Here is a 23,139-nt window from a genome sequence, read left to right on the forward strand (position 1 = left end):
AAGGGAAAAGTACTTCTCACATAGTAACTCTACTGCAATAATTAATTAATTAAATAAACTTACTAATTCATTTTTTTATAAGTACTTCTCATAGACCCCTCCCCATGGGGAGAGTCTGATTATTTTTGTTCTAATGTCTATTAATACATTAATCAATAATTAATGAAATGTGTTTTTATTAAACTCTCTCTTAAATATTCTCAAACATAAAACCAAGTAAATTTTTTTATGCTTGTGCCTCTTATAGAATTATAAAACTAAAATATGAACATATTTACAAAACAGAAATAAATCCACAGACATAAAAAACAAAGTTATGGTACCAAAGGGGAAGCAGAGAAGGGATAGATTAGGAGTTGGGGATTAACATATACACACTACTATATATAAAATAGATAATCAACAAGGACCTACTGTATAACACAGGAACATTTTGTAATAATCTGTAAGGAAAAAGAATATATATGTGTGTGCACACATACACATGTATAACTGAATCACTTTTCTGTAGACCTGAAACAAACACAATATTGTAAATCAACTATACTGTAATTTTAAAAAAACTATTAAAATAAATACAGATAAACAACATGAATGTAATACGTTGGATGATACTTCACTGGCTTGAAGTCAGGGCTCACAAAGGGAGGTGCACTGCCTGCCCTGGTCCAGCTGCAGCAGCCCTGCGTGACAGTGTGCAAGGTGAGGCCAGCTCTTCAATCACTCTCCTAGTATTTCAACTACTGCAAACTCTCCCACTGCTTTACCCCCCGGAGCACGCTAATCTGTTCCCATTTAAGTTCACATGTCTTGAAATCAACAATTAGAAACACAAATATGAAGACTGAAGACAACAACAATACCCTATTATAAGAAGATCATCAATATCCAAGATACATTCGACTTTGCTAAAGACCATCATCTCACTTAACACACATAAGTTGTAAATACTTAGCAAGAGCTTGTAGGCCGCAAGAATATATCTGCAACTTCTTCAGTTCAGTTCAGTTCAGTCGCTCAGTCGTGTCCGACTCTTGGAGACCCCATGAATCGCAGCACGCCCGGCCTCCCTGTCCATCACCAACTCCCAGAGTTCACTCAAACTCACATCCATCGAGTCGGTGATGCTATCCAGCCATCTCATCCTCTGTTGTCCCCTTCTCCTCCCGCCCCCAATCCCTCCCAGCATCAGAATGCAACTTCTGAGCACTCTTTAAATCCCAACAAGATTTGATGCCCCCCCAGGGACCCCTGTGGCATCGTTAAAAGCAATGCCTAGCACAATAATAGCATTAATCCTGCATTTTACAGCTTACAAAAAACTCAACCACGTTATCTTACTTTATCTCTCCAAGAACCTTATAAGGTAGATATTATCATTACCGTTTTACAAATGAGGAAACATTTGTAATGAAGGTCAATAGGTTAAGTGGCTTATCCAATGCCTTGAAACTAACTAGTAGCATTCAGTGCTTGGACAAGTACCCTGACTCCCAATCCATGACACACCACAGCTACTGCTCTTCTGATCTCTATACAATCAGCTAGACTTTTAGCAGCAGGGATGATGCTCTTCACAACATTCTGATATGAAGTCAAGATGACTGTAGTCCAGGGAAAGTCCTGTGGTGCAAGTCTATCCCTGCATAACACCTGTGAGTTGCAAACTTCTTGCCAGTTCTTGCCCTGTTTACAGGAGCCACTAAGCTACCTCAGATACCCATGGGGAAGTGTGTGAAATAAGGAAATGCATCGCTTGCATTTGGTACCATGCTTGTCTTGATCAAACGAAGGACAGAAGACAACAGAAGACCTCCACGTGTCTTCCTGTTGATAGCCCTTTCAAGTGCATAACATCTGAAGATCTATCCAGTGGCTGATGGATACACCTCTCTGTGTTTTCTCCGAACACAAGGCAATTACCAGAATTGTGACATCTAATACGCTAGGCACCAGTCACATGTTGCTATTTGCATTAAGTTTAAATCAATCAAAATGAAATAAAATTTAACATTAACACCCTTAGTCACATTAGCCACATTTCAAGTGCTGATTGAAATCATGACTACTTATGGCTATTTGCTGCCATATTGGAGAGCACAGATATAGAAGATTTCAGTCATTATAGAAAGCTTTATCGGATGGCTCGGACTGTAAAGAATCCACCTGCAATGCAGGATACCTGGGTTCAATCCCTGGGTTCAGAAGATCACTTGGAGGAGGGCATGGCAATACACTCCAGTATTTTTCCTTGGAGAATCCCCATGGACAGAGGAGCCTGTTGGGCTACAGTCCATGGGGTCACAAAGAATCAAACACAACTGAGCGACTAAGCACAGCACACAGTCCTAGACTCTAACTTATGCAAAAATTCTCCCAAAGTGTGTTTATTAGTTGCTCAGCTGTGTCCAACTCTTTGCAACCTCATAGACTATAGCCTGCCATGTTCCTCTGTCCATGGAATTTTCCAGGTGAGAATACGAGTAACAATTCCCTTCTCCAGAGGATCTCCCCAACCCTGGGATTGAATCCGGGTCTCCTGTATTGCAGGCAGATTCTTTACCATCTGAGCAACCAGGGAAACCCCAAACATCAAAGAATATAATTCTGACTTCCAGAAAACTCACTCTTTTACACACATAACGCTCTCCTGGGTCTCTGGGAAGGTGTGCTTGGGAGTGGATGTGGGAGTTGACTGCAAGGTTGCAGGACTGGAAAGAACCAGAAAACTGAACAAAACACTGATTTCTCATAGTTGGCAGGTACAGCCATGCTGCTGACTCCCTCCTTTGGTGGGATTTGAGCCCACCAGAACCCTGCCATTCTTGTGCAGCACACACAGCCACCCCCTTGTCCAGCTGAGAAGGGACAAGTCATAAGATAAAATTGCATGGGAAGTTTCTGTCCACTCATGAAGATAATCTGCCTCAAAAGTCCATGACTCATAACTTCTCTTATGTGTTCAGGGTAATGCATTGGGTTACCGATCAGTTCAGTGTAATTCATTGGGTTACATGCCCAGGCTTAGAAGGTGGAGTGATAAGGGCTATGGTGTAAATGTATTTTTCTTTAAATTCACATTCATTGATTCATTTATTCTCCCTTCCCCCTATCATGGACTCTAAGAGCGGATCCAGAAGCTCTTAAGAGCTCTTGCCTACACTTAGTGGTTCCCCACCTCAGTCTCTCTCGTGATCTTTTCTCATATTTCTCAAAAGACACAATAAGAGAGAAAACCTTCCTCAGGCCCTATTTTGAATGATAGAGAGAGAGAGACAGAGCCCACCAGCCAGAGATAGACACCCATCCTAGGTACCACCTTGACTGGGACTTAAAGTCTAAGGCTTCACAGTCCAACACAAATATAATGGCAGCTACATTTGCAATTTTAGATTTTCCAGTAGCCACATTAAGAAAGTAAAAAGAAACAGGTTAAATCCATTTTAATAATATATTTTATTTAACACAATATATACAAAATATTATAATTTCAACATGTAATCAGTATTCTTCAATTAATCATGTGACCATTTACATTTCTATTATTCACACTGTTTTCACAATCTGGTGTGTATTTTCTACTTCTAGCACAGTCCAGCTCAATAGGACTAACCACATGCCATGTGAGAGCCACACATGGAGAGCGGCTGCTGTCCTGGACAGGCAGGTATCCAAGTACATGGCTTTTAGGGGACTATCTTCTCGGTTCTCCAAAGAAAATCTGCTTCAATGAATTCCACTTTCAGATTTATTTTTTGTCTAATTCAAAAAATTTTATTTTTTGTCTAATTCATTTTAATAACCTGACCCATTTGCAACATCTATGGGTCCCTTTGTATTTTTAGTACCATCCAAATGACATTTGGAAATGTTTCCCTATATAATCATGTTAAATAACTATCATAGTCATGTTAAATAGCATCCAACTCTTGGTCCAGCCTCAACCAAATTTGCATCTTCTTCAAATCAAAATACCACTCCCTTTTTTGTCATTATATGTTAGTTCATTTGTGAATTGTGAATTGTCTTCTACTCCCAACCAGTCTGCACTAGCCTTGCAAGAAAGAAATTGTGAACTGCCATGGCAAAAAGCAGCATTTTTACAGGTATCTATCTCTCTTCCAAAGGACTTGGCACTCTGGATATATTTCAGTTCATTGCTCCTGACTACATACCTGTTTGATACAGAAGTAAGAAAAATCAAAATCCAAGGAGGAGAAGGAGTTGAATTGTCTTCTCCCTCAACAGCCTGATTCTGAGGGAGCAGGGCAATGCTCTATTTTGAAAGTGAAAAGAAAGTGAAAGTGAAGTCACTCAGTCGTGTCCAACTCTTTGCGACCCCATGGACCGTAGCCTACCAGGCTCCTCCATCCATGGGATTTTCCAGGCAAGAGAACTGGAGTGGGGTGCCATTTCCTTCTCCAGAGGATCTTCTGGCAAAGGACAGTCTTGCTTCACATTTTCTCAGTTCCTGTGCCCATGGAAGAAAATCAGTCTCCTGTAAATGCCACTTCCCTCATTTTTCTAAGAAAGGTGGTGGGAGGATAAAGCCTGAATGCCAGAAATGAGCCACTCCAATGCCACAACAACCCCAGCTCAAAAAGGTAAGGGCATGACTGTAAGGGTTCTGGGCAGCTAGTTTGAGGTGCTCATTTTTTAAAACCTGCTATTATCCTCTTTTGTTTTTCTAGGAAGAGTCTCTATTTTAAAAATTAAGATTTCCTCTTTGGTGGGAAACAGATTCTTTCTTCAAAGACTCAATGGTAGATTGATAGAGAAGAAGTAGATCACAGTTCAAGGGTCAAACTATAGCTCCTGCTGTGGACCCGCACCATTTCCGTGGGCTTCGCCACCACATGTGGCTGGAAGAGCCTAGAGTTCTCTGTATTTGGCCATCACTGGCCTCTGAGTACATCCAGCAAAAGGAGATTTGAATAGTCTGCCCAGAAAATAAACTCTGAAGTCTTGCTTGCTCCCTTGGTGCCAGGGTCTTCTATGTGGGACTTTTACCTCTCAACTTTCCTATCTATGACTTCCCTAAACAAAACTCCTGCTCTCTCAGCCCAGCCTCACTGTTCCCCACATCCTCCTAAGCTACTTACCCACAGAAAAGCTTATCCTGACCATCTCATTCTGAACTGACATCTCTTCCCAGAGGCCTGTGTCTTAGACCCTTATCTCCTCACTACCTTTTAATGTAAATATTGTCTCCCCACATAAAGGTGAGCTCTTACAGGGCTAGGACTCTGAAAGAGTCTGCATTTAGTCACCCTCCAAGCTCTGCACAGAAGCAGGTGCATGCGTGCTAAGTCGCTCAGACGTGTTCAACTCTTTGGGACCATATGGACTGTAGTGTGCCAATCTCCTCTGTCCCTGGGGATTCTCCAGGCAAGAATACTGGAGTGTGTTGCCATGCCCTCCTCCAGGGCATCTTCCCAACCCAGGGATCGAACCCACGTCTTTTACATCTCTTGTATTGGCAGGTGGGTTCTTTACCATTAGCACCATCTGGGAAGCCCCATAGAAGCTGGTAGCATGCCTTATTCCTAAAAGGCCTCCAGTATGTGAACATTGATGAAAACGACAGTGACAAATGAAATGAAGTGTCTCTGCAGTCACCCCACCACCATCACCCACCACAAAGCCCTGTAGCCCTAAGCCCTGCCCAGTGCTTTCGGGGGGATGCAGATCTCAGCCACAGGATCTGCTCCCACTGCCAGCTTCAAAACCAGCTCAGGTCTTTGTTCGGTTTTCTAACTTTGCATTTGTAATCAGACACAAGCTCCTCACCGGGGTCTGCACCATGGAACTGGAGGGACTGGTAGAGGAAACACAGACACAAAGGAGGCTGACATGCATTCACTCGACAGAACACACGCGCACACACATGTACACACATACATACACACAGAGCCGTGACGTGCAGATGCCAGTACATCCATCTGTGACGACAAAGACTGGACTGGGTCTCCCGGAAGATGCTCGGGCGCTAACCCGTCTCGGTGGGGAAGCTGAAGCTGGCCAGGCTTCTGTAGCTCAGGACGTTGAAGTACTCGTGCGGCTCGGCCTCGGCGTGGTCCTCGCTGCCCTGGTCACCGCACAGCCCGGCATCCGCCTGCACACAGCTGCCGGGGGAGGACACGACCCTGGGCCTGCACGCCTCCGGTTCAGACGGCCCCCTCCCAAGGTCACCTTCCGCAGAACGGATTCGGAGAGATTTCTTCCCAAAACAAACAAACAAACAAAAAACCCACAAAGTGAATACGTGGGGATATCATTCAAAAACGCCTCTCCAACGTGATCCAGTAATAATATCTTACACACACACATACATTGTGTTCTTATCAACACTAGTTCCTTAACCCTTAATTTCTTGATCCGTCTTAGACAGCTTTCAGCCCCAGCCGCTCCACTGAAGGGCTCCAGGCTTCCCCCACATTCTCCTTCTGGTCAGCTGAGCCCAGGAGGCGGCTTCCGAGCCCCCTGTCTCTCACACTCCCTGGCTGCCTCTGACGCTGCTGACTGCTTGCTTCCCTCTGAGATGTTCGCCTTCCCTGCTTTGCTGCTCCCATGGCATCACTCTTGCTTCTCCTCCTCCTCCTGAGGAAGTCTCCCACATCCCTCCGTAGCTGAGCCTGCTCTTTTTCTTTTTTTTTTTTTGCTTACACCTCATCTCCCCAGATAAAGATGTTCTTCCAGGCTTCCGCCTCTGGTCTGTCACACCCGACACTCTCTTCCTCTGTACAGCAGCTCAGCAATTCATCCTTACGTACATCTCCACCCACCCTCTGTCCTCTGAGGATCCCCACATCCCTATCCAAACTAGCCCAGGCTTCTGCCCTGAGCTCCAGACACCGAGGTCCAGCTGCAGACCCTGAGCCTCACCCCTCACCACGGGCAAGCAGCAAGCTGTCCTGATTTATGGTACCAGATGACCAGAAATCTGGAGGCTAATACTAAACTCCAATGGGCCAGGACTTTCCTGGCAGTCCAGTGGTTAAGATTCCTGTGCTTCCAAAGCAGGGGATGCTGATTTCCATCCCTGGATAGGGAATTAAGATCCTACATGCTGTGCAGTTGGCCAAAACATACATAAATAAGTAAATATCAGAGCTTGGGCTTCCCAGGTGGTTCAGTGGTAGAAGAATCTGCCTGCCAATGCAAGAGATGTGGGTTTGATCCCTAGGTCACAAAGATCCTCCGGAGGGGGAAATGGCAATACTCCAGTATTCTTGCCTGAAAAATCCCATGGACAGAGGAACCTGGCAGGCTACAGTCCATAGGGTTGCAAAGAGCTGGACATGAATGAGCACACACACAAATATTAGAGCCTAATAAATAACTTTTTAAAAATTCCAGTGGGCCATAAAATCCCATCTGATTTTATTCCAAAATAGCTCTGAAACTGAGCCCCTCTTTCGCATCCACTTCCATGTCTCATCTCTCACCTGCACTTCCAGACTCACCACTCTCTAGATTCCCTCTAACCTCTGCTCCAACTTCCACAAGGCCACCATCCTTCAAAAATGGAAGTTGGATCCTGCCATGCTTCTGCCTAAAACTCATCCATGGCCCCCAGTGTCTATGGGCAGGTGCTTAACCACCTATAAATGCCACAGGTGGACTTCAAACCCCTTGAGCTGTATTAACAACGTTTTGTAAAGTGCATTTTTCTGGGAAGAAAGTCCACAGTTTCACCATATGCCCCACAGGAGACTGTGAGTAATGTGCCCCAAAATGCCTTTTGTGATCTGGTCATACTTGCCTTTCCAGCTTCATTTCCTGCAGTGCTTCCCTAACCAGCACCCCAAGTTCAAGTATAGGGCCTGGGTGCCAAAGAGGCACCATTTATTGCGAATCTGCTATGAGCACCAAGTGGGCTAGTTTCTTTATGTCATCTCAGCAACCAACTATTGAATTTTCTACTTTTGAGTGAGCTGATAGGCTCAGACAGGTGAAATCTCAGTTCTGACTTGAGTTTGTCTGACTCTGGGCCATGCTCTTCTTAGCCAAACTGCCTCTCATCTTGCAGTTTCCAAATGCTATGCACTGCTTCCCGCCTCTCCAATTGGGTATATGTTACCCCTACTGTCCGTTCCCCACAGCTCCCTGAAAAGTTGTTTGCTCCTTCCTCCAGACTCGGCTCTACAGCACGCTTTCAGGAAGACATCCTTGATCCTTCCAGCAGAGTTATATCCTTCCTGTGTGTTCCACTGTGGTCCTGGGTGTTCTTCATTGTAACCTCCGATGCTGTCTACAATTGTTTACCCTTCTGTCTCTTTAGACCCCAACTGTGAGCTCTCCTGAGGGAAGGATCTGTGCTGTGTTCTTCTTGGTAACCTCAGATCCCATAACAGATGCTTATTGTATGTCTTAGGACTAAAACATACACACACACACACACACACACACACACACATACACACACAACACTCTCTCTCTCCTGGCCCACCCCACTAGCCCCAAATCTAAATGAACAGGATTTTTCAAATCAAAATATAGACTCATGGTGAGACAGGTGTATATGTACTTATGAGACAAGAGGAAAGACAGTGAAATCTGTTTGGGAAAATCAAGGATGTGAAATCAGCCATCACATCCCCATGACAGTATCACAGGTGAGGGTCGTGCTTAGAGGCAAAAAAAGCAAAGAACAGCAGGCATAAGCGGGGTGGCAAAAGAAGTGCCTGGTGGCATGCCATGCAAAGGTGACAGTCTCTCAGCTTTCACAGATGCTGCTCCAAAGCAGGTCACCCAGCCCCACCATAGATCCAAATGACAGAATTACAAAGAGCTGCATACAGGCTCGGAAAATGACAATGAACACAAACCACATTTCATTCTGTCCACCTCACTGCTTCAAAATAAGAAACAGCACCATCTTCACTGGCTAGTGTCAAGCTCAACAGGATACAAGCAGATGCAGAGAGGCTGAACAGAAGGGTGGGTTGCATGGATGGGCACCTTGGACACATATCAAAAATTAGGAGCAGGGTCACACTGCTGGCCTTGAGGAGCTGGCTCCTGCAGGCTGTTTCATTCCCTCCTTTTCAGTAGAAGTGGCTGCACCTTACTGTGGGTGTGAAGAAAAGGGTTGTAATTGTAGGTCACGTGATGCTGTGCTTAAAAGGAGTCCTATATCCCTTAATGCAACTCTATCCATTTAAGGAAAATACTGATACCCAGTTCTCAAAGAGCTGATTGTGACTTTTCCTGATGGTATATGTATTCTCCTTCCCATTCTTAGACTGCCTACCCTTGTCTTTAAATCACAGGACTATTTTGGCTCCCAAAAATCCTCTGGGAAATGTAAATATGTCTGAGATGGATCTCTCAGCTGGTCTGTTTCATTCCATCCATCCTGTGTTGGGAACCCTACAAAATCAGCATAGAAAACAAGCCTGGGATTAATGCACTGATGTTGTTCCAAAGGACCAACGGGAGCTATAGAGATCACAGTATGAACATTTGCGGGACACACGCTGTCCTCTTGGGGAACATAAGGACAGTTGGCAGTCACTGTCCCGGAGCTAGACACACCCATCTCTCCTTTCCCTTACAGATGATCCCCTGGGGGCACTTTTCCCAATAGCTGGTCATCAAATAACATCCATTCATTTAGTCCTCATCAGTCTATGCACTATAACTATTGAGCACCAGGTATTATGAAGTGCTATAGTAAATAAATTTTATAATAATTATAAGAACTTAATAAAGAACAGTTACTAATCCATATCAGGAAAACTGCCAGGTGCCTTGCTTGAATTATTTGACTTGAGTTTTTCTACAACTCTAATAGGGCAGTGCCATAATTATTATTCCCATTTTACAGATGAAGAAACTGAGGGTCAGCAAAGTTAGGTGGCCAAGCTACTCAAGTGGTAGAGCTAGGATCCAAAACCTAGGTCTGTCTGATTTCAAAGCCCAAACTCCTAAATAATGCAACCAACTGGCTCCCGGGGTCTGAAGGAAATGCAGCTGGCATTCTGCTCAGATCGCCTCCTCACCCGACCAGCGTTCCCACTCCCCAGACACTGCTGTCATGGACCCATGTGGAATAGTGAGAAGCATATGTTGGTCTCTACCCTGAGTTAATATTTGGTCTTCATTAAATCCCAGTTCCTGACCCTAACATATCCCGAGTGATAGGAATGTCATACACAAGGCTCCTAAATCCCTTGGAATATCCTGGATGGCAGGAGTGTCTTTTGTCCCAGTGAAGTGACTTTCGGTGGGCCCTCACATGGAGGCTGGTCAGAATGACCAAGCCATGAGGAGAAGCTTAGAACTTCTGGCCCTAACCCCTATCTTCCAGGGAGTGGAGGGGACTCGAAAATGAGTTAATACCCAATCATGCCTGTGTGATGAAGTCTCTATAAAACCCCCAGCAGTATGGGATTGGAGAGTTTCTGGGTTGCTGAATACAGCCACACGCCTGCAGGGCAGCACACCCAGCTCCATGAGGACAGATGCTCCTGTGCCTGGGACCTGTGGAGACCCCATCCCATGCATTTCTTTCATTTGGCTCTTCATCTGTATCCTTTATCAAATTCTTTATTGTATAATAAACTGATGCAGGTAAGTGTTCCCCTGAGTTCTGTGGGCCATCTTAGCAAATTATCAAATCCAAGGAGGGGACTGTGGGAACCTCAATTTACAACCAGTCGGGCCTCTCTGGTGGCTCAGATGGTAAAGAATCTGCCTGCAATGTGGAAGACCTGGGTTTGATTCCTGGGTGGGGAAGATCTCCTGGAGGAAGGCATGGAAACCCACTCTAGTATTCTTGCTGGAGAATCCCCATGGACAAGGAGCATAGCAGGCTACAGTCCATGGGGCTGCACAGAGTCAGATGTGACTAAGCAGCCATAGCAGTCAGAGACACAGGTGACAGCCTGGGACTTGCAACTGGCATCTGAAGTGAGGGCTGTCTTGGAAGACTGAGCCCCTAACTGCTGGGACCCGATGTTAACTACAGGTAGATAGTATTAGAACTGGATTGCTTATAGGTCGTTCAGATAATGTGGCGGAATTGGTCAGTGTGGGAGCTTCTGGTGGCAGAAGTGTTCTGTGCACTGCTAAGAGTAGAGAAGAGGAAAGGACAGAGTTTTTCCCAGTGGTGATGGTGATTTATTCTCTAAGTCATGTCTGACTCTTGCAACCCCATAAACTGTAGCCTGCCAGGCTGCTCTGTCCATGGGATTCTCCAGGCAATAATACTGGAGTGGGTTGCCATTTCCTTCTCCAGGGGATATTCCCGATCCAGGAATCGAACCCAGGTCTCCTGCATTACAGGCAGATTCTTTACTGACTGAGCTTCGAGGGAAGCCCATTTTTCCCAGTACAACTTACTAAATCAGGAATTGGCAAACTAAGGCCCATGGGTCAAATCTGGGGCACCACAGGCTTTTGCACTGCCCATGGGCTAAAAGTGGGTTTTATATTTTTAAGTGGTTCAAAAAATTCAAAAGAATAATATTTTATTAAACATGAAAAGTATATAAAATTTAAATTTCAGTGTTTATAAATAAAGATTTATTGAAACATGGCCAACTCATTCATTTAGATATTATCTGTGGTCCTTTCACAGTGTGATGGCATTGTTGAATTGTTGCAGCAGAGACTGGAAGACCCACAAAAGCTAAAAGATCCTGGCCCTTTACAAAGAAACTTTGCCAATCTCTGTACTACATAATTTTGAAACTTCAACAGCTGCTTATGTTTCTGGAGAAGATCCAAAGGACACGCTTTTCCTAAAGTGGAAAGGAATGTGCTAATGAAGAAACCACCAGCATCACTGAGGGGCTCAGAGGTAGCTCTCCTCTGTATGCTGGGGTTGAAGAAGGTGATGATGTAGAGATCTGGATCCCCAGCAGCGACAAGGAAGAGGAGATCCCCAAATAATAACAGGGCAGATGGCAGCACGTAAGAAATGAAGTGGATGTAATTACTGAAATGGCAGCCAAGGAAGCCTGGCCCACAGCGCTACTAAGATGGCTAATAAAGCCCAGTGGTCCCAGGAGAAATATAGATGGACAGCTGACAAGGGTATTGCTTAAAAGTATAATAAAGAATTCAAGGATACATGAGAGAAGATTGAAGCATGGCAAGTCAAGATCTATAACAGTAATGGTGTGGATACTGTCTGTTCACCCCTCAACGTCACTCTCCATCCTTCTGTGCCCTAAGGAGACTGAACTACACATGTGTGCTGTGCGGTGCTTAGGTGCTGAGTCATATCCGACTCTTTGTGACCCCATGGGCTGTAGCCCACTAGTCTCCCCTGCCCATGGGGATTCTCCAGGCAGGAATACTGGAGTGGGTTGCCATGCCCTCTCCAGGGGATCTTCCCAACCCAGGGATCAAACCCAGGTCTCTCGCATTGCAGGTGGATTCATACTGACCCAGTGATTTCTCTTGCTCTCTGGCTTGAGTCTGGTTTCAGTCAATGCAAAGCAACAGTAGGAGAATGGCAGGAAGGAGAGTGAGGTTGAGGGTATATGTTCCCCAGCCTTCTCTCTGCAGGGTGCACTTGGACTGGCTGTGATCTTCAATCAAGGATTATAGTACTTCTCAAGGTGGTCCCCTCCACACAACCCTCTCTTTCCAGGGCCTGGTCATCACCCTTCCTTCCAGGTTTCAGTAATCATTCTCTCTCCTTTCCCCTGAAGATCTCAGGGTGGTAACAATACATTCCTACCCGCCCCCTTATGCTTTCCCTCTAAGCTTTCCAATACTTTGTAAATCCCTTTATTAAACTGTCCTCAAACTACTCAGCTTAACAGTACTATGTTTCTCTGCTGGACCTTAAATACTACAAGGATAAAATACATTTGAGCAATAAGAGAAAGAAGACAGGAAGCCATAGCCAAAGCATAGGAAAAAGCAGAGAGGAACTGATTTGGACAGGAAGCAGCAGACATGTCAAAGAGGGGGCTGGTGAATAAAACATTGTAGAAGGGGAGCCACAGAATTCGATACCTACTGGACTCTCTCTTTTCACCTCTTCCCCTTTCCCTTATACAAACTTGTCTGGAATACTGGCCTGAAAATGAACCAGTCTTAATCATTAACAGGAAAATGTGTTCTGCTGCTTGTAAAGAGCCTTCCATATTTCCATGTGCCAGAGCTGCAGAGTACTGGTGACAGCAGGGGACATCTGCTCACCAGCTACCATAACAACTCTCTTCCAGCTCACAAATCAATCGTTGTTCTCTTCACCTCTTTCCTCTAGTCAATCACTTTTCTTGCATTCATTTTCCCCTAGAGGTTTCATTACGAAACCTATCTACTGTGATAGCTAAGACATAAATGAAAATACTATAAGTCATTAAGTCATTGATTTCTCCAGTAGCACTAGCCACATTTCAGCCACTGCTGGATCCCCAGCACTCTGTTCCATGATGCCTACTGAACAACAAGGAATAGTGGCCACATCCTTATGAACCAAGCCAGTCAGCAAACTAAATGTTTGCCTCATAAACCTGGAAGCGAGGGTTTGAACCATAGGACAAGAAATTTTTGCAAGCAAGTTGGTGGACTAGGCAGTCGTATGCTAGTATTAGACTTTATGTAACTTTCACCTATCACATGAGTTTTCCTACCGTTTGGAAAATCTCTTTCACTTCCTCTGGACCAAATCTGCAAAGTCCAACAGGTGCCTGAAGCACTTTTAGACCACTGACTGGGGGAAACCTGGGCAATTTGTCACTCAGAGGGGAATAAGACGTTGGTTCTGCTACCAAATTCCTTTCCCCATCCTCATTCCAATCTGTTCTCAGTAAAATAAGGTTAGAGTAAGTGCTCCTGGGATTTCTTCCCTTTCAGATCTGAATGAAGACAGAATGTGTGTCAAATGGAACATGTTACTGTTACATCAATACCCTGGTATTGATGATAGGTTACAGAAAGCAAAGTGGGTTTATCTACATGAACTAAGAATTTAAGATGTAAGATATTAGACTGAAAATTCAAGATTAGTCAGTGGTGATAGGCATCAGTATGCACAAAAGTGTAACGCCATAAGCAGAATTAACAGTAGGAAAGTATACACAAAGTCTAGACACTTATACAGTATTAAGGCTATTTTAAATGTAAATTATCATGAGGTCTAAGTGGAAAAACATTACAATAGCACTTTCTTATTAAGCAATTCTAATTTGTGCAATTTCATCTCAACTCTGAGGCCTGGAGGGGGAAGCAGCTCTTGAAGATCTTCAGAGGAGATCTTAAATAGATGTTAAATAAGAAAGAAGAGAAAATCAAAGGATGGTCCATTTCTGAGAGATGGAGAAAAGGAAAAAGAAGACAAGAACTCAAAATAAGCAAGACACATGGAATTTGAGCCTAAGAACACACAGCTGTCTAAATCTCTCCCTCTGGAACTGGCAGTGGCCCAGCCAGATTCAGGCTAAATGGCTGGTGAAGAATCAGGTACAGCAGGGCTAGAACCCAATTTGGGGGTCTTAACCCAATATAGTGCAAGGTACACAGTGGGTGGGCGGGCTAAATGTGTTCTGCTTGTAGTTCAGCCTTTGAGGGATTTCCCAAATCCCAAAGTGGTCCAGTGATTAAGAATCTGCCTCTCAATGAAGGGGATGTGGCTTCAATCCCTGGTTGGGGAACTAAGATCTCACATGCCATGGGGCAGCTAAGCCTGTACACACCAACTCCTAAAGCCCACACACCTCAACTAGAGAGAAGCTTGAGCCCCACCCCAACAATAGATCCAGACTGCTGCAACTAAGACCCAATACAGCCAAATAAAATAACTATGAAAACAAAAAAAAGAGTCAGCCTTTGATTGCAGATAGGAAATGCAATGTCAGAAACAGGAGTTCTGCTTCTGGTGGAATAATGATTACCTATGTTGCTTTGAACCAAACTTTCCATTGAGAACAGCTAGAAAAGCTAAATAATATAAGTGTCTATTTGTAGTCATCTGAAATCTATCAAATCAGTGAGAAAATTTTAGGCTAGGGCACAAAGTCTAGGAGTAGGAAGCCCAGAGAGATGAGATGAGCATTCAGGGAGATTTTCTTCTAGAGAAATTTCCTGAAAGTCTTGGCCAAGAAGCAGATAAACTCCACAGAGTTTCTGTCTGGAGGGACAAAACTTTGAGTTCAGAAATCACTGAGGAGGGAGACTGGCAAACTCTACAGGCTTTGAGTTAGAATCCCAAAGGACTACCCTCTACCAGTAAGGAAGTAGCAAAGTTGGGTCCAGCTTTAAATTCTCTCACCACTGATTTAATTAAAGAGACAGGAACGCTAGTGCTTTCACACTGGTCATCTGGCAGAAGCCAAAGGAATCAATCCTCTCTAGAGGAAGATGATACTACCTAGAGCTTCAAATTGTTGCCACAGGTCTTGAAGTGGAAAGTACAGCACTCAATGAAAAATAAACAGTCAAGAAGATAAGATAGGTCCAAGAAACAAGCGGAAAGAGAAAATATTAGAAGACCAGAGAGAACACAACTAAACAAGATTATCAGGCACAGATTTCAAAATAACTGTGATTAATATTTTCAAAGAATTAAAAACAAGATTGGGAATTTTGGCACACTGTAAGCTATTCAAACAAAGAACAAAATAGAAGTTGTGGATCTGAAAAATATGATAACGGAAATAAAAAACTTAATGGATGGGTTTAACAGAAGATTAGATACATCAAAGGAGATACTTAGTAAACTGGAAAGCACATCCAAAGAAAACATTTGATGAGACAAGTGGATGGAAAATTCCAAAAAGAGGGTAAGGGATGTGGGGAAAAGTGAAAATGTTGAAAATATCACCTGTGATTAGAATTCCAGAAGGAAAGGAAAGCAAGGACAGAGAATTAATATATGAAGAAATAACAGCCAAGAATGATACAAAACTGACAGAAGATGTCAAGTAACAAATTCAAAAAGCACTCTGAACCTCAAACAGAATAAATACATAGATGACTATATCCAATTATATCACCATATAATTGCTGAAAACCAAAGAGAAGGAAAAAATTTAAAGAACAAGAAAACAAAAACAAACAAATACTGTCTTTCACAGAACAAAAATAAGACCCCCATGTAATTTCTCAACAGAAATATGGGAAGTCAGAGACAATGGGGCAGTATTTCCCATGTGTTGAAAAAAAATCACTGCCAACATAGAATTCTATACCCAGAAAAACAAATAGATCACTTCTAAATTAAGGAAAATTAAGATATTTTCAGACAAACAAAAAGTGAGATAATTCACCACTAGCATGCCTGCTCACAAGGAAAGGCTAAAGGATATTCTTTAGGCAGAAGGAAAACTATTTTAGTTATAAGAAAGAACATTCGTGAAGAAGTGAAGAGCAATAGAAAGGTAAATCTAAACACACATTGACTCATAAGACAATAATCATCTTCAGGTGGGTGGTTAAAATAGAGAACTAAAATCCATGACAGTAATAGCAATAAGTTGGGGAGGTAAGAAAAGAGTTAATGTGTTCTAAGGTTCTTGCAAAATCCAAGAGATGATAAAAGCACTAATACATATTAGACTTAATAAATCAGAGGTCTATTTTATAATCTCTAGCGTAACTACTAAAGAAAAGAAAAAATGCATAACTACTAAACATGTTTTTAATAATAAAAATACTTAATTCAAAAGGCAGCAAGAAAAAGATTAGGGAAGTAAACAGGCAAAACAAACATGAAGAGAATAAGGTGGTAGATGTAAACCCATATGTATCAGGAATAACAGCACCAGGTACCAGTCCAGAGAATAAAGCAGGCTGTAGAGCTGAGTTGTTAACTGAGTACAGTCAGAGTTGGAGGGAAAGTAAGGCAGGCTGGGGAGGAGGATCTGGTATGAGGTGGAAAACAGCATTAGGAATCACAGGCTTGTACTCTCCAAAATGTTTGTTTAGTAACTTAAATTAAGGCAACCTTGGATGGCTTAAAAGACCCAAGAGGGCAGATAAAAAGGAGTGGGAATTCTTTTGTTCATCCAAATCAGTAGCTTCCCAGGTGGCACTAGAGATAAAGAACCCACCTGCCAATGCAGGAGATGCAGGAGACTTGGGTTGATCCCTGGGCCAGGAAGATCCCCTCAAAGAGGGCATGGCAACCCACTCCAGGATTCTTGCTGAGAGAATCCCATGGACTGGTAGCCTACAGTCCAAAGGGTTGAAAAGAGTCGGACACGACTGAAATGACTTAGCACACATGCACACAACAATAGCTGCCTGTTACCTCACAAGGACATGAATATATGAAGAAAATATATTTCTTCATTGTTTACAAAGCTTCCACGTGGAATATGCTAGCTGTTCATCACAATCCTGGGATATAGAGCATGCAGAATCATAATGCCTATTTTACATATGAAGAACTGGAGACCCAGAAGATGAAACAACAACCCTATCATCACACACTCCATGCTGAGAATAGAAATTTCCAATTTCCCATCCAATACTCTCTCAGCCACATGACCTCTTAAGCAAATGTAATGGAGGATGTACAACCTACTGATCTTGCCATGCACCTTCTGCCCCTAAATTTTTGGAGTGTTGATTTTTCATCCTGCAGAAATGCTAGGTAACCAGCACTAGTGACTGGCTATTAAAATTTAAGGAGCTAATGTCCAAAAACCCCTGGCACAGAGCAGATGCCCAAGATGCATCAAGCTCACAGTAGATAAATCAGACTCTCAGAGGAGTAGCTTAAGGGCCAAGCAGAAGCCAGGAACTGTAGGCGACAGCATGATGTGGAGGATTCAGGTCCAAACTTTCAGGAGCTCCCAGACAAGGGAGAGGGACAGTAAACGAGCACAAACGATGCCGCTCAAAGGCAGAGAAAGTACTGTGGCAAGAGGCGTAGAGAGCAGTGCTGGGGGCAGGGGGGTGGGTGGGGAGTCACATCTAGACAGCAAGGGGACAGGAAAGGACCAGGGGTGGGATAGGATGGGTGGTAGGGATGGGGTGCCCAGGACTGAGAGGTGCAGCCAGAGCCATTACCTTTCTGGCCAGTGTGGCCACTGCAATGACTGCTATGCAGATGACCACTAGCACTGCGGCCATGGCTCCAAGCAGTGGGATCTGGAACCCAGCGCTGTACTCAGCCACTAGAGGGAAGACAAAACTAAGGTGAGCGGGTAGAGGCCAGAAGCAAAGGGCAACCATTATCCAGGGAAACCTCAGTGTCCGGGCACCAGGGGTGGGGATTGGCCGGGCTTTTCTCAAACCACAGGACTGGAGTCTTCAAACCCAGCTCTTTGGCGAGCAGAGCATCTGCCAGGCCCATCACAAAATGAATAACTGATCCCTCCAGGGCTGTGCCTCATGCATTTGACACCACAGCAGACTGTTTTTAACACTCCCTTCTTCTGTTGGACAAAATCACTTTCAGTAATAGTCACAAAGTGAAACAAATAACATTCAGTAAAAAATAAGAAAGTGAATACTTTCTTTTTATGAAACTTTGTGTTTATAATCAATCTGATATTTTGAAAAGTTTAATTAAAAAGTAAAATTAACATTAAAGTACAAAGAAGAAAAAAGGCATATAACCTTTCACCTTAAGCCTATAACACATCTCAACTAGGCTGTGAGACCCCGGAGGGGCTAAGGCTCTGGAACTTGACCCTTTGCTGTTTTGCCAGCACCTGGAACCTAGCAGACACCTAATAAATACTCGTGACACAAGTTAAAGCACGAAAAGGAGAATCTGTATCAAGGTGTAAAATATAAACAAGAAGGAGGAAGAGTCGGGGGGCTTGGAGAGATGATACTTGACCTGAGGAGGGTGTGAGGGAAACAGACAGCTGCCAGGCTGTGTGCTGGACTATAGGCACACGAGCTTCCAGGCTGCCCCCTCCCATGCCCACCTCCTTCCCAGGATCTCGGGCAGAATTCAGGTGTCCGGGGAAGTCATGGAAGGAGAGGGGTGTAGCAGAGGCTGGGCCCTCTTTCCTTTGACAGAGGACTCTGAATGCCAGGAAGGTGGTTAAGGCCTGCCATCACTTAGGATGGGACAGCACGCATGGTGCCTGCAAGGTACCAGGACAGGGAGGCAAGCCCAAATTGCCCAGCTTGCTTTCCTCCTGCCCTGAGGACCCAGTCTCCTGCCTTGGCCACAGGTAGGCAAAGAGGACTGGCGGGGAGCAAAGCTACAGACAGCTGTCCATAGAACTAGCAAAGGATGGAGGCTGGAGGGGTGCGAGGGCCTGCAGAGGGCCATCCATAGAACCAGCAAAGGATGGAGGCTCTTCCCCACATGATACTTGGGCCTATGCGGGGGCCCCTCAGGAAGCAGTGCTCGAGAAGAAACTTGCAGGCCAACTTTTATCTCCTCAGTTTACACATACACAGTTTGCTAACTCATAAGACTTAAACTCCCACACCATTGATGGCAGCAAACAGCAGCTCTGAGGGTGTGTGAGTGGAACCTGAAAACCAGTATTAAAATCAGCTGTACCACTCTGAGCAACGGTCAGGCTCAGCTTCTTCCTCCACCCTACAGTCAGATGGGGTTTGGGGGATCCTATTAATAGCTAACACTGACCTCATGCTTGCCACATTCCAGGTGCTATTCTAAGGGCATTTCCTTTTAGTCAGTAATCCAATCCTATGTTCACACCTCATAAGGTCTTACATCTCCTCATTTCACAGTTGAAAAAAACGAGGCACAGAGAAGCCCAATAATCTTGTCTGAGGTCACAGCAACACTAGGATTTGGACCCAGGCCGTCTGGGTCCATCATCACTTTTCTATCCTGTCCCTCACACTAGAACAGTCATTTTCCCCCTCCAAAGAGGTTTAAGTGTGCAGGTGGATAATGAAGCTGAGAGCATTTTGGGAAACCATCAAGTACCACAGAAATGTAAATTGCTGTACATTTACACTTAGCACACACTGAGCTCTAATCCTTTATAAATGGAGAGGCTAAATCTAATTGGCATGATCACTGCTAAAGTAATTAATGTGATCCCTTCTCAAATGGGTTCTTCCCAGGCGGTGCAGCAGTAAAGAATCCACCTGCCAATGCAGGAGATGCAGGAGAATCAGGTTCAATCCCTGGGTCAGGAAGATGCTGTGGAGTAGGAAATGGTAACCCACTCTGGTATTCTTGCCTAGGAAACCCCATGGACAGAGGAGCCTAGTGGGCTACAGTCCGTAGAGTTATAAAGAATTGGACATGACTGAGCGACTGAGCGTGTACACGCTTCTCAAATGACCTGAACAGCTGGTCTTCCTAACAAAAACACATAAGATGTGCTTTTACCCAAACAGTGGTTCTCAATCATGGCTGACTATTCAAACCATCGAGAGTGCTTCTAGAATCTAACACACCCTGCTCTGCCCCTAGAGGCTCTGACTGAACTGGTCTGGGATGGGGTGCCAGCTTCCATACCATTTGAAAGCTCCCAGGTGATGTGAATGTGAGCCAGGGTTGGGAGGTCCCGCTCTGCAGTGATTCGATCATCGAGCATGAGGGTCCTCAGCCACCTGGCCCCAGGCATACCTGAGTGTCGTAGGACTTGCAGAAAGAGCACCCCTTTGTAAATCCCGTCAGGGTAGGTGTGATAGACGCAGGTGTACTGTCCCGTGTCGTTACTGGTCAGCCACCGGAGGGTGAGGCCCAAATTGGAGTCCGGGACCACTCGCTCCTTGAAGGCAGGATTGATGTGCCACCCCAAGCTGTCATGATGAATGGCCACAACTTGGTCTTGCAGATTCCAGTTGACTTGGGTCACTTTGGCAGTGGTGGAGGAGAGGTGACATTGTAAGGTGACAGAGCCACCTTCCTCTGCAGAAATGTTCCCCATTGTTACTATTCTGCCTGTCACAGCTCCTAGAGAGGGGGAAAGAAGTATGCATTTTTAGCAGCTGGTTTTGAACCTTTCCATAGAAATTCCAACGAGTCTTTGAGGCCAAAATTGATTTTCGGTGTTTTGCTTCATTTTTTTTAAGATTTTTTTTTTTTTGATGTGTACCATTTTTAAAGTCTTTATTGAATCTGTTACAATACTGCTTCTGTTTTATGTTTTGATTTTTTGGCCATCAGGCATGTGGGATCTTAGCTCCCCATGTAGGGATTGAGCCCACACCCCCTGCACAGGAAGGCGACGTCTTAACCACTGGATCGCCAGGGGAATACCAGTATTGGATTTTGGAATGACAGTCTCTCCAGTTCGTCCTGTCTTTCCCCCATAAACACCATAATTCCTATACAGTGTAGCTGCTTCACCCTCTCAAGACACTCTGCTGGAATATTATTTCCTGATGAGCTCACTGATTTTTTCCACACACTTATGTTGTCTCTGTACCTAGAATATAGGCCCTTGTCGGCCACCACCTCTGTTTCTGATTGTATCTATTGGCAGCCAGTTCTGTGCTGAGCCCATTATCCTTTGAAATAAGACCTGGCTGTTTCGATTGACTGCCATTGGGGGTGCCTGGAAAATTTTCAGAAAAGCCTCGAAATCTAAAGGAAAGGATGCCTGGAGAGTAACTCTGTTTCTCCCAGGCAAAACCACCCTCCTCAGCACTGACCCCCGCAGATGGTTCAGAAAACAGGGAAACAAAATTATAACAGTTTTTAAATATTTCTGCCCCCTCAGACACATTTATTTATGATTTTTAATACAGAAGGAAATAGGTTTAACATAAATTCAGTCTATAGCAGTAGAATATCTGTAATCTGTGACAATGACGTTTTTGACCCACAAAAACCATACTATGTTTTTCTAGAAGTTTCCTCAAGGACAGAAGAAAGGAGGATAGAGCAGGAGGGGACTTCGCCCAGCAAACCCATCATCCCTCCTCCTTAGCCCCTTTCTCACCTCCTGCTTCTTTTTTTGGGTCAGCCAGGCAGGCACCCCACAACCCCAAGTCCTTCATCTACCACCGAAAACAGAACTGGAGCTCCTTCTCAGAGACAGCGTTTTCTCCCACGAGGGGACACAGGACTCTGAAAACTGTATTTCCTTCCGTCAGATGGATGAGGCCTTGGCTCCAGCCTCCCCTTCCCGCCCGCTCTCCATCCCGGTCCTGTCCTGGGCTAGACTTCAGATCTTACCTGATGCGGGGAGGAGAGCCTGCTTCAGCACCTGGGCCCAGATCAGGAGGAGACACCACTGCATGCTTCTGCCCAGGGGGCTGACAGGAAGCAGCTGTGGCCCCTTCTGCCACCGAAACTGGCTGACTGCTGATGGCAGGGTGAAACTGAGCCTCTGAGCAGAGAGGGTCTCGGAAAAACCAAGTTCAGCAAAAACAATGTCAAAGACAGATAAAGCTCACAACAAGAGCACAAACTGCCCTGGGCAAGCCACAAGAAAAGCCATGAAGGAAACACTTTAAAAATAAACAAAAATGTGGTTAGAGATACACTGGTCTTTGGATTACTATTAGTCAACCTATAGTTTTCAAGTTCTGTCTCAATGCACTTTTTTAAAAAAATCAGCCTTCATCAAACAAGCTCAAAAGCATCTGTGTAATGCCCACGATCCTGGGGAACCTGTCCCTGATGGGGTTCACTGGGTTGCCCTGACTTCTTCCCACTAAAGAGTGTGCAGTGAGGAGAGAAACTTAAGTTTATGCACTTAAAGGTCAGGAACTGCACTTGAAATCTAATGATCGTGGGAACAAGAGCCATTTACTTCAGAAACAAGACAAAAGTCTTGACCAAACAGAGCAGTTTTCCCTTGAGTGAGGGAAAGAACTAAGATTCCCTCTCCTTGAATCTTATTTCTTCGCTCTTATTTATTTGGACTGAGATGTTGTTGAATTCGGGCTTAGTCTCTCTGACCCAGTAGAATCAGAGGAGACCAGAAGAGTGAGTTTTCTCATGAATGTGACCCCACAACCATTTGGGGATGCAGAGGGCGAGCCCCAGTTGCCTGACCCTGGATTGAGATTGGCTGACACTGGCCTGGAGCTCTCAGCTCATCATCAAGCCCTGCTGTTGGCCCACCCTTCCTTCCTGCTTCCCCCCACCTCTCTCTGTTCATTCATGTGAAAGTCCCTGAGTGCCTGTGAAGCACCAGACTCGAGACTAGGCTCTGAAGATAGGAGGGTGGATAATCAGAGCCCCCTGCTCTCACAGTCCACAGTCAAAGCTTGCTCTCTGGTGAAGCCTCACTCTGGGGAGAGGAGGCGGAGGCTACACATTCA

At 44.6% G+C, this 23,139-nt stretch overlaps 1 protein-coding gene across 2 annotated transcripts; it reads right to left on the reverse strand.

Moving 5' to 3' along the window:
* Window positions 1-3,437: 3,437 nt before the first annotated feature.
* TIGIT (T cell immunoreceptor with Ig and ITIM domains) lies at window positions 3,438-22,263 on the reverse strand. 2 transcript variants are annotated; one of them, XM_086405484.1, is made up of 5 exons: window positions 22,046-22,253; window positions 21,810-21,944; window positions 20,489-20,818; window positions 17,983-18,089; window positions 3,438-6,220 (listed from the first exon to the last, which is right to left on the reverse strand). In XM_086405484.1, the coding sequence occupies exons 2-5, from the start codon at window positions 21,865-21,867 to the stop codon at window positions 5,990-5,992; spliced, it is 726 nt and encodes a 241-aa protein (XP_086261610.1). In that variant the 5' UTR covers window positions 21,868-21,944; window positions 22,046-22,253; the 3' UTR covers window positions 3,438-5,989. The 2 variants fall into 2 exon arrangements, with proteins under 2 accessions (XP_086261610.1, XP_086261618.1); XM_086405492.1 differs by lacking the exon at window positions 21,810-21,944 and having other exon boundaries at window positions 22,046-22,263.
* Between the last annotated feature and the right edge of the window lie 876 nt (window positions 22,264-23,139).

Source organism: Bos grunniens, chromosome 1 (genome assembly GCF_055505025.1).
Source record: "Bos grunniens cultivar Pamir isolate PY7600 chromosome 1, Bosgru_T2T1.0, whole genome shotgun sequence".
Lineage (NCBI taxonomy): Eukaryota > Metazoa > Chordata > Mammalia > Artiodactyla > Bovidae > Bos > Bos grunniens.

Coding starts and splice junctions, on each gene's coding strand:
- TIGIT (XM_086405492.1), bottom strand. CDS start 22,109: ATGCAGTGGTGTCTCCTCCTGATCTGGGCCCAGGTGCTGAAGCAGGCT. Junction 20,819..22,045: donor GGCTCTCCTCCCCGCATCAG/GTAAGATCTGAA, acceptor CCCCCTCTCTAG/GAGCTGTGACAGGCAGAATA. Junction 6,221..17,982: donor TGGCCACACTGGCCAGAAAG/GTAATGGCTCTG, acceptor TGTTTTGGGAAG/AAATCTCTCCGAATCCGTTC.